This window comes from Spermophilus citellus (assembly GCF_964194105.1).
Source record: "Spermophilus citellus genome assembly, chromosome: 2".
In the NCBI taxonomy this organism is placed as follows: Eukaryota; Metazoa; Chordata; class Mammalia; order Rodentia; family Sciuridae; genus Spermophilus; species Spermophilus citellus.
The window spans coordinates 164147200-164159317 of record NC_138183.1 but is presented as its reverse complement, the minus strand read 5'-3'; the positions used below and the strand labels follow the sequence as shown (position 1 = coordinate 164159317).

Genomic DNA, 12118 nt, shown 5'->3' with positions numbered 1-12118 from the left:
TCAGCTTACTGTCTCTTCAGGCAAAATATATCATTAATTATTTATGGAAGCCCTACTCTAATAAAATGGAAGTATTTTATATAATTTAGTTTATAGCTTACAGAATTTTAATTTTTAGCTTTAGGTTTTTAGTAATGTCACGCTTTTTCTAAAACTGACATTGAGGTCAAAGCATGAAAATTCCATAGAGAAGCTTTTACATGTTTCAATTAACTACATCTGTGTTGGATCACCAGTTAGCAATTTAATGTAATCTGACAAACCCTGATTGGAAATTTATGATTTTAGAATACAAACCAACCAACTGCAGTGTTTATGTAAACCTTCTAATTTAATTGTGTAATATTTGCATGGGACTTGAAAAGCAATATATATTTATATTTCTTTTCCAAAAAAAAAAAAAGACACAGTAATGGAAAGTCATACTTCAGTACAGTCCTCCTCTTTTCAGCCTCTGATGAAGAATCCTATTTTAAGAAATTGATCAAGAAAGAAAAGAGTTCCACGCTGTTCGACCATTCCTAACTAAGGCTCGAGTCTTGTTCTCCTGTGTACTAATTTAAGCTTATTTTTCATGTGGGAATCTTCTTGGATGACCAACTCTGGACTACCAGAAAACAATTTTAAAAAAAAATTGTCTGTGACTTTTCTGAAAAAGAAAAGAAGAATAAATCCTCATCTTTCTCAAGAAAATATATGTCAAAAAAGAAATTACTTAGTGATCTGACATATCAGTTCCTATCTCATGAAATGAGGTCCTTGTATACAAATGATGGAATTCTACCACTCCTATTTCCAAGGGTAGATTTTCTAAAAGTAAAGATCTCTGAATTCCTGTGCTTGCTTTCTGAATATATGCAATTGTTTTCTTTAGAGATTTTTGGAAATTTTGCTTGTTTTTTTGTGAAATGAAATGTATTATTGTGCATTATAGATACAATGTAGAGAATCTCCTTTCCATCCCTTTTATTAAAAGGGTTGGATATAAAATTCTTAAAAACAAAATATTGAATTAATTTTGCAAGCATGGCTAGTTTTCAGGAAGCATGCTCTCAAAAAATTAGTAAAAGTCACTGAAAATCCAGTAGTTTTCTCTCTATATGAAGAATATTCTGTAAAATTATCTGTGGTTTGACAATGATGCCATCAATATTTTTGCTATCAAATAGTGTTAATACTAGTATCTATCTTTTTTGTATGAATGTAATCTTCATATAAATAATACCTCTGGTATTTGCAACTGAATAATCTTTCAGTAATTCAAAAATACATACTAGAATTCTTTCCCTGGAAGTGTTCTTTTTATTTGCTTTTGTTGAAAATGGTAGCCCAGTACTTACAACAACTCTACCACCTCATTCATTCATTTTGAAAGAAATATGATTCCATGTAGATTAATGTTTATAACTGCATGTAATACTTCCCCAAGTTCAACTGAAAATACCCAATACAGATGAGTTGGCTGGTCATTGTAATATGTACAATACAGATCTCTAGATACAGAAGTCTGAGAATGAGCACTGGAAATCATCCATTTTGATCAAAATTGATATGATATTGCTGTTTTTACATTTGTCTTTTATTCGTGTATGCTGTTATTTATATGTTGATACACTGTAATGATATATGCTATTGTTAAATAAAACTGATTGAGAAATTCCCGTTATTCATTTACAAATATTTATTGAGCGTCTGCTGTGTGCTAGGCACAGTTATAGACCCCGGGGATATGTCAGAAAACAAACAGACAAAAATCTTGCACTCGGTGGAATTTATATCCTAGTAAGAAAAAGCAGATAAGAAACATAATCCATGATTATTATAGCTCTCATTCCTAAACAAAATGTGGTGTCATTTTTTATACTGCTGAAATTTTATTTTTCTTACAACAGTGTTGTATATCTATAATGTGATCTTCATTTTAATGATGAGTTTATTTTACTTGAATATAACCATACTGAATATAATATAGCTAAATCTAAATAGAAAATAAAATTGACACTATCATAATTTTTTATCTTTAAGTCTCATTAACTAGAAGTTTTATAAAATCTGTAGTATTATTGAACTGATGATATACTGATTTAACTTTTTGCATTCAAAGTAATCATTTATATAACAACCTAAGAAGGCCAAATCCAAATCTGTGCCACATTAAAAAAAAAAAGAAAAGAAAAAAAGGAAATGTAGAATATCCAACTGTGTTTCTCCTAATTAAGCTTTAAAAGTGTCAAGTGCAAACTAAGATAGATACCAACATTTATTATGGAAGTAGTTTTAATAAACTGACAATCACTAACAAGTAATTCATATAAAATAATTTCTAAGAAATTATTGTTCCATAGAGCACAGTACTTAATAATAAAGGAGGAAGGTTACACTGTCTGGAAGGAAGAAGTTATATTTCACTCTCTGATCCTTCCATTGTGATTCAAAATTGAACACTTGGGACTCAATAAGATTGATTTGCAGAGATACTTCACAAGTTCCTCTTAAGGGTTTTCTAGAATTCGGGTTTGTTGTTGTTGTTGTTGTTATATTGAAAAGATTTGGTATTTTGTTCACCCATAGTAACCCTAAAACATTGTAATAAATTTCCCCAGGATAGAGTGTTCTGAGAGAAACATGCAGACAGCTCTTCATATTAGTGATGAGACGAATAGGGTTGGGAGTGTTGAGGATTTGCTTGCTACTCATATGGACTTGTCATGCAGGGAAAGCAAAATGAGCCACACTCAAAGAAACTGAGTAGAGTTGAGCAACATGGTAGACTTTGTGCAAGAAAAGCCTAGCTTTTCTCTCTTTGTTCTTCCCACCTCCTGGAGGGTGGTCATCTTGTTTCTTTTAAGCTGTATGCATCATTCATTCTGAATCCCAGTCATTATTTATGGTCCTAGTTATGCAAAACATCTAGCTCAATTCACAATCAACATCTTCAGCAAGCTGAAGGTTTTTCTAGGCTTGGCTGGTGTGTTTGGCAGGAAAACAAAGACCTGCAGCACTTCCACCCGCCTCCAAAAATATAATAAAAAAAAAAAGAAAGAAAGAAAGAAGATACTAAGTATTTTACTGATATGTACATATGCCTGCTTCAAAAGGGACAACCTAGCACTTGTCAGTTTTTACCTCCCTTTTGAAGAACTAAATCAGAAGTTATACTATAATTACTTGCAATGAAATTCTTATTTAGGAAGTACTGATTTATTGAGTGCCTTCTATATGGCAGACACCAGGAGGAGAAATGAAAGGTTTATCTACATAGTTTTCTCAAAAGACAATATAAAATAAACAACTTCATTTGCTAAAAATACAGAAATAGTTTTCTTTATTTTTGTTGCCTCTCTTGTTAAATCATATGAAATCTTAGTTGCACATCTTTTAATGGGTACGATAATAAATTTAAAATTTTCCAGATATTTCAAAATGTACACCTAACTCCCACATTGGTTACTTGTTAGTTCTATTTCAGAACAATGCTTAACTTCCCTCAGTCTTTTAATTTTTCCATCTGCAAAAGAGAAATGCCTACTTTAAAATGTCAATATAAAATGTTGATGAAAGAGCATGATTAACCCGATTATACTTGATACAGAGTAAGCACTAAATAAGCAAGAACTATTATCATTCTTGGTACTAAATTTCATTATTGCTCCTCACCCATTTACACTCCTTTACTCTTATTACAAAGAATTTAGAGTAATTTGATTAGAAGAGGGGGATATTTTATTATTTTATTTATTTTTATATTCTAGGTCCCAGCAAATTGCCTGGCATACAATGGGTCTTTAATAAATGTCCAATTAAATAATAAATGTGCTGTTTTAATTAAGCAAAATTTTCACTATGTAATAAACATACACTTTAGTAAAGTTGATTATTTGCTAGCCAGGAAAACTTCTATACAATATATGTATTTGAATATACTTGAATGTAAAATATTTTACAAATATGTGCTCTTGCTATTTTCTGCATTATCTTTCATATTTTCATTAGGTTATTATAAAAAGAGAAAACAAAAAAGTAGGCTTATAATAACTAAGATTTTATACCATATTTTAGAAATTAAAATGCTTTGTAGCAATTCACCAATCTCTATAATCACTCTCATAATTTAGAAAATGCTTTAAATTTCAGAATATTTTCTGTAAGCTAATAAATAATTTTCATTTTGAAGAAGAGAGAGTGCTTTAATTTTATAGGTGGAGAAACTTTCTTTACCCAATTCCAGTTAGAATATTCATCAAATTCAAAGAATTAGGAGACCTCTGGGTCACTTGATAATGCCTAACAAGGGTATTATTTAATAAAATAGTATGAACAATTTCCCACTGTGTAATTATTTAGGGCATCTCTATGAAAAAAATATCATGTAATTCACATATTTTATTATTTTTAAAATGGGCTTCAACATTTGCAAAGTACTTATAAGCAAATTCAGAATTAGTGTAGGACTACTATTTTATATAAAATAAATTGCCTTCTAATCCAGAGCTCAGCTTCCTTGACTGTGAATTTTCTAGGGAAAAAGAAAAGATTCTTAGGAACAATTAAAGTTATAATTTTATAAAATACAAATGCATTATATCAATAAATCTCTGGCCAAAAGTGGTCAGTCTTATCTGCATATGATTAAAAAAGCTGAAGTGTGGGCTGAGGCTGGGGGTCAACAGTAGCGCACTTGCCTGGCATGTGTGAGTCACTGGGTTTGATTCTCAGCACCACATATAAATAAATAAAATAAAGGTCTATCAACAACTAAAAATATATATATAAAAAAAAAGCTAAAGTGTGACCAGAACAGATCCCTATCTCATGTTCACCAGTCCTTAGGTGGCATTTTCAAAAACAAAATGCCTTTTGCTAACATGCCTCTTTAGTTAGGGCCTTTAAATGCTTCAGTTTAGGAGTATGTGTTTTAACTGAAAACTGTCCCATAATTATTAGCCACTAGTAAACTTCCACATTGTAAGGATGCTCCTATTATCTAACTCACTCATAAAACTAAATTGAAATACCACTTGAAGTGTGTGTTCATTACAACTGAAGGAAAATTATTAACTTTCAATAGGAACATATTTCATAATAGACTTAAAATGCATGGAGCACATGCATTTAAAGCCAAAATACTGGACAACTTTAGGAAAGTAAATTTAATGCAAATAACTAACTATGTAAAAATTTTTAAATTATTGATTTATTTCTACTTTGTGTATGACAAATGCCTGCTCTAAGAAAGATTATCTTACTAATTATTAGAAATCAAAGACAAATTATATAGGCCTCTTTCTAAAGGAAGTCACAGCTAAATATAGCTTTAAAAAGTACAGAAGAATATTAAGACACATGACTCTGAATGAAGCTGACTACTCAATAGTCTCTAATTTCATGAGATATTTTGGGAATATAATTTCATTGCCAAAGAAGATAACTTAAGCTGCTCTATAGAGAATTAATAATGAACATTTTTTCTATTAAAGTCACAGTACTGGATATGTAATAATAATTCTGTGGAAAACTATTTTAAAGATTTACTTTTATTATCCAATGTAAAGCAATTTAATATAATCTTAAGCATATTTATGTATTCATCTGTTTTATCTATTAATTTCTGACCACTCAAAATCACATGTGTAACAGTGCTGAATATACTATTTATGTCAAATTCTGAAAATTACGTAAAGGCAAATTACATAAAGGTTTTCAAATGTTTTTATAATTTCTCCTTTACAGTTTCGCTTCTCTCATTATAGGAATCCCCCTATGTTATGTACAAGAAAAATCACGAAATGTTTGAAGGAAATGACAAGTATGAAGGATACTGTGTAGATTTGGCATCTGAAATTGCAAAACATATTGGTATCAAGTATAAAATTGCCATTGTCCCTGATGGAAAATATGGAGCAAGGGATGCAGACACAAAAATCTGGAATGGGATGGTAGGAGAACTTGTTTACGGGGTAAGCAAATCAATTTATTGAAGAATTTACTTACATGGCCTGAAATTACTTTTCACTTGGGCACATATCAATTTTTAAACATCTATTACTATTTTATAAGTTTAGAGTGATGTTTCAAGAGGCATAATGTTATTCAATGATTTCCCCATTTTGGTAAAAATGTGATTTCCAAATAATTACACTGATGTTTGATAGCTTCAAAGTCAGAAAAAAAGGGGGGTGGGAATTCAGGGAAAAAAACAAAAGCATTTGCTTCAGGATCTGTCTTGAGGAAACCCTTAAGCTTGAGACTGGTATACCAGAGAACCTTAGACCTACTAAGCAAATCCATTCAAAGTCTGTCATTTGATAATTACAAGAGCAGACTTCCTTCAATGGTATAAAGTTGGTCATTATTTTACCTAGTTATTTGTATCCTTGTTGTTTGTAATTACTCATTAGTAGCTTTAAAGTAACTGATGAAGCAATCACTACACTGATTTAGTTTCTATAAAATATTCATCAACCATGCAAGATTCTCCCAATTTTGAAGAAACACAGTATATTTAAACTTTATATAATGCCATCTTTTTTTCACACTAGTATACAGAGCAAAATATAAAACCTAGAATTTTTCCTGAAGTGAGCTTCCCACAAAGTGCACCATTCCCTTCCCTGGAGAGTGTCAGACATCTAGTATATATATTGATAGCTGAGGGCAAACACAGCACTGACATTCGTGCCTGAATGAACAAGATCAGGATCATTCTCTTTGGCTACCACTGCAGTGTCAAAATCAAACTGGCAGTTATCAAATGCTAGTGGTGCTGTGATATTTCAAAAGTCCAGAATCCAAAACTGTAGCTTACAGTAAGCTCTATTCATTCAGTAATCAATAAAAGTAACATACACTTGAAATATATTCTGAAATTTTATAGGAGCCAATTCATAATTCACAGATCTCATTTTCAAAGTATGCTCTATCTGATTAATCCTCATAAGACTCCTTTGAAATGAAGGATGACACAGAGTGTAAAAAGAGTAAAGATAGAAAGATTTAGAACATTACTGAAGTCTACAGAGGGACTCACTTTTCAACCAGAACTGCAATTCAATAGTTTTATGATTCTGTATCCTGCTTTTCAGACCATGAAGCAATGACCATTTTCTGTACAGCACAGTACAGTAGGTACAACCTCAGCAGAAAGAGAAATTGTTTGACATTATAAAGCAATCAGTTTTATATCCATGAGAAAAGAACTGCTGACTGCTTAAGTGGCCCTAAATGAGGGAGAAAATGCAGTTTACAAAAAGCAAGACACATTTTACCACAGGATTCCTGGACAGTTCATACTGAGTTTTAAGTTCCACGGAAAATGGATCCCTAACATAAACATTCTTTGGTTAATATTTTAAACTTTTGTTACAGTAAGCAACTTTTAGACAAGGACCTTATCCAAGTTGCCAGAACTACAGTGTGGTATCCTTTATCTGAATTACTTGTGATCAGAAGGCTTTTAAAATTTTGATTTCTTTCAGATTTAGGGATATTCACATACACATAATGAGATACCTGGAGACCCAAATCTGAAACACAAAATTAATTTATGGTTCACATAAACCTATACACATAGCTTGAGGGTAATTTCATGAAATATTTTAAAATAATGTTATGCATGAAACAGAGTTTCTATATGTGAAACCATATGTTGACTCTAACCCATCACATGAGGTCAGATATAGAATTTTGCATTTGTGGTATTATGTTGGCAATCAAAAAAATTTTGGATTTTAGAGCATTTCAGACTACAGATTTTCAGATTAGGGATGTTCAACATGGGCAGTAAATCAATTCCTTCAGAAAACACTGCTGAGTATTTTATCTAAAAAAAAAAAAAATCATACTTGGATTACTAATTAACTGTGGATCCACCAGCTAACTGAGTTACTTTCTAAGGCATTTGTTACACGTCTATCCTGTAATGTTCCCCCAGCCACTGAGCATCACAGGACCACCTCTTGGCAAGTGTTTTGACCAAATTTTATTCGGGGGCAATTGTTTAAATAATGAAAACAAATGATATGAAGATAATAGTATAATTAACAGCAAAAACACATCAGTAATACATGTCACATTAACAAAAAGTTCCAAAGCCATACAGTTCTCAGAAAGAGAAAAGTTTAACATAATAGGTATTGATAATGTCATCCTATTTTTTCAGCTAACCTGTGTTTGAAGACCTCAATCTTTGCCACTTGAGTTGCCCGCAGTTGTCCCAAAAGGAATCTTTTGTTCATGTCTCTTCAACTTTCCACAGGTGTTATACTTTCTTTTCTGGTGTCTACAAAATCCTTCCTTGCTTCTCAGATTTCTTTTTTCTTTTTTACTGCTAACACAAACATGATTATCCACTTTACAGAGTTCCAGGTAAAACTCAATCTTTTCTCTTTTTCTAGACAAAGCCTGTTAGACTGCTGAATTATTTACTTTGAACCAATTTTTTTTCACTTGCTCTTTTCCAACTTTGCTACTATAACTGTATGAACAGATTTCTTGCTTGTGAACACACATCTGAGACACAACACCCCACCACACAGAAGCCCAGGAGCTCAGAGCCTCTTTTACATTTTTAGGTCCTGCCTGTATATCAAGTTCACTCAGATTTCCTGTGATGTGCTGCTGCCCTAGGGTGCCTTCTACTGGGCCCTGCCATACTGTGTGTGTGTGTGTGTGAATGTGTGTGTGTGTGTGTGTGTGTGTGTGTGTGTATTTAAGGAAATATTTCTCAAAACACAAACTATGGCCCACTAGCATCACAGTTACCTATGGCATGTAAATGTTTACTACTATTTTACTACTGCATGAAAATGTTGATTCATGAGCCTCACCCCTCTCTCATCCAGAGATGTTCAAGAATACAAATCTTCCCAACTGCTAAAAGAGACATATTACAGACTACCTTTGGGGCATTACTGAGAGGTCATAGGACAAGGTAGACACATATCCCCAATGTTATTAGAGAAAGCCCATTTATGTCTTCTTAACTGGTCTTTTTCAAAACTCCCATAAATCTCAGGCTTCAAAAATATGTTCTTCATTGGAATTTGTTGTCACCACCTTCATCCAATGTTCACCTTCAGTTGCGTCTATTTTTGTATGCTGAAAACATCTTGATTTCTATTTACATTTCTTTTGTTTTAAGGTTTCTTGTGCCGCTAGTGATAATGTGTAAATTAAAACATTCTAGAAGATGCTACATAGAACAAAGTATGTTTAAAGTGACATTTCACATCAGTGAATGGATGCAAACATTATTCTTTTATTCCTTTTGGGACAGCAGAACAACCAATTGGAAAATTAGTAATTCTGTAACTCTTCATCATGGAATATACCAAAATAAATCATAAACTTACTATAAATACTAGAAAAAATAATATTGATATGAGAAGGATTTTTCTAAAGTATGAAACAAAGGCTGCTAACCCAAAAAGATAATTTTATGTAGCTACAACGAATTTAAAACATATATATTGTGGAAAAACACTATTAACTAAGTTGTGAAAACAAAACAATATATAGAAACATATACGGAAAATAAGAGTTAACATTTTATCAATTTAAAACCACTTATAGCTGGGTGTGGTGACACGCACAGGCCTGTAATCCCAGCAACTTGAGAGGCTAAGGCAGGAGGATCGCAAGTTCAAAGCCAGCCTCAGCAACTTAGTGATACCTTGTCTCAAAATAAAAAATAAAAAGGACTGGTACTGGGGCTGGGGTTGTGACTCAGCAATAGAGCACTCGACTAGCATCACAAAAAAATAAATAAATAAATAAATAAATAAATAAATAAAGGTATTGTGTCCAACTACAATGAAAAGAAAGAGTTTTTAAAAAGGGGACTGGTGCTGTGCCTCCGTGGTTATGCACCCCTGGCTCAATCATCAGTACTACAAAAACAAAGAATAAAACCACTCTCAAATTGGAAAGTAAAAATCAATACTCTATATGAAAAAAATAGGGTCAGATTCTGATAGTTAATGAATAAAAGAGGTGAAAGTAGCCATTTTTAATTAAAAAATCCAAATCAGAACAATGAAATTTAATTTTTCACAAAGAAAACCGATAATGATAAATAAGATTAAAGACCAACAAGAGATGTTTAAGGCTGTATATGCTTTTCACATAGTGCTGGTGCCAGTAGAAATCTGCATTGTTTTTCTGAAGAAAAGTAAAGTAAAATATATCATGAGCATTAAAAAGGTCATTGTTGTTTGGATTAACAATTTCCTATGGAAACTGGATTGGTTTTTTGTTCATTAGTTTGCTTTTGGGTTTTGCAGTACTGGGAACTGAATTCAGGGCTTGGCAAGTGCTTTACTGCTGTGCTACCCCTCAAACCATAGAAATTTATTTTAAATAGTAAGATGTATGTGAGGATTTGCCTTTAAACATATCTGCAGTCACAGTTTTAAATTACATAAAGGTAAAAAATAAATAAATAAATTCCATGATATGAGTGTTTGAATAAAATTTTATATTTTCATTTAATAAAATATTTGCAAGCATTAAAACTTATTTATAATTTGGATGCTGAAGTGGAGAAGTGTTAGTCATATTCTTTGGAAAGAGAAAAGAAATTATAAAGTATAATGTTCTGTAGTATCAAATATTTTAAAAAAGAAAAAAATATTTGTAGAGCAAAGTCTAGTAAGGTACATTGTAAGATAAAAAAAGAGTGATAGGAGTAAGATAATTTTCTAATTTTCTATCTGTTTTTATATACTAATTTTTATAGCCAGTTCATATGTTACTTGTTCAAGAAAAATTACATATATCTTACTGTAGAAAAAATGATAGCTTCCCTTAATATTCTGGCTCTTGCAAATTGTGAGCATTTGTGATGAGATTGAAGTTCAATCCCACATGAAGATATATATGGCCAGTGCCTGGTCTCCCAGCATAGTGCATCACTATAAGTACCTTACCCAGCCTCACACCCCACTGGCTTTTGTATGGAATTGAGGTCACTGCATCAAACCAGGAGCTTGGAATGTACAGGAGTTAATGTAAGAGTGGCAGCCTATAAGTAGCAGCTGTGTCTGGCTGTTTCTGACTCCATTTTTATGTCAGATATTTTCCTTTTAAAAGAAGTAATCAAAATTGCTTTTCGGCTAGATCATGCAACAGCTTGGTTTTTTACACCATATTTCACTTAGTTTGATTTTAGAGGGGGTAGGATTTAATTTTCTTTGATTATTTTATTTTATTGATTTTAGAGGCAGCTTGTGCCCCAGAGCTGCCATGATGTGTGAAACCCTCAGGCTGAGTCTTAGTCCCATCATCTACAAGACAACAATAAACACAAGATTGTTGTGAAGACTAAATGAGCAGTTTAAAACATTTAAATGAGCATCAGATACACAGTCCCTTAATAAATGCCATTATTAATGTTTTTAATATATAATACAATAAACCCAATAAGGTAAACAGGCAAAAAAAAAAAAAGTCCTCATTTTAGAGACACAGAAACAGGCTCAAAAATTTGTTCAGAAATACAGAACTCTAAAAAGGAAGTTGGTGTCTTATGATCATAATATCTGAGAATTGAAACTTTGTCCCAAAATTATTTTTTTAATTGGAAGTAGAAAATAAAGTATGTGAATAGCAAGAAATAAATGCCAGTTTCCAGATTTTTGTGCGTGCTCTTAATTGGAAAATATTGTCAAACAATGGGTTTTCTTTTTATCATACAAACACACACTTTATGACTGGTTTTCTCAGAGTTGGTAAGAAATAAGAACAGACTATTTGAAATTTGCAATTCATAAAGTTAAAGGCTGGCCAACGAATGAATCAGTGGCAACATTCCAAGTGCAACAGAAAAGGCAGCAGCATAGCACATTCCTGGCCAAGAATTCCGAAATTCAGCCATATGGAAAGACTATTACTTCTCTAATGCTGCACTGTCCCAGATCTTTAAAGACTAATAGCAGTAACTGGAGTTCAAGTTACTTTTGCTTATTTACTCTTTCTGTTTCGCATCCTTTTATCTAACTGCCGGCACCAATTAAAATGTTTCATGGAATTTAAGTAATATCTTATGGAAACAAATTACTATTGATGTTTATTTCTGTATCTAGGATCATTTGTTGTTGATACTAAAAAAAAAAAAAGAAGA

The 12118-nt window shown here is 32.0% G+C and overlaps 1 protein-coding gene across 3 annotated transcripts in view; it reads left to right on the top strand.

Moving 5' to 3' along the window:
• GRIA4 (glutamate ionotropic receptor AMPA type subunit 4) overlaps positions 1–12118 on the top strand; it is a gene marked incomplete at both ends in the record, with an annotated part of 332583 nt that overhangs the window by 274332 nt on the left and 46133 nt on the right. For 2 of the 3 annotated variants that reach the window (XM_081278586.1, XM_081278587.1), the window contains one exon: positions 5751–5957. In XM_081278586.1, the coding sequence (XP_081134712.1) occupies positions 5751–5957 (207 nt within the window). Of the gene's footprint in view, positions 1–451; positions 485–5750; positions 5958–12118 lie in introns of those variants that run through there. The other variant, XM_081278588.1, reaches the window with a different exon arrangement.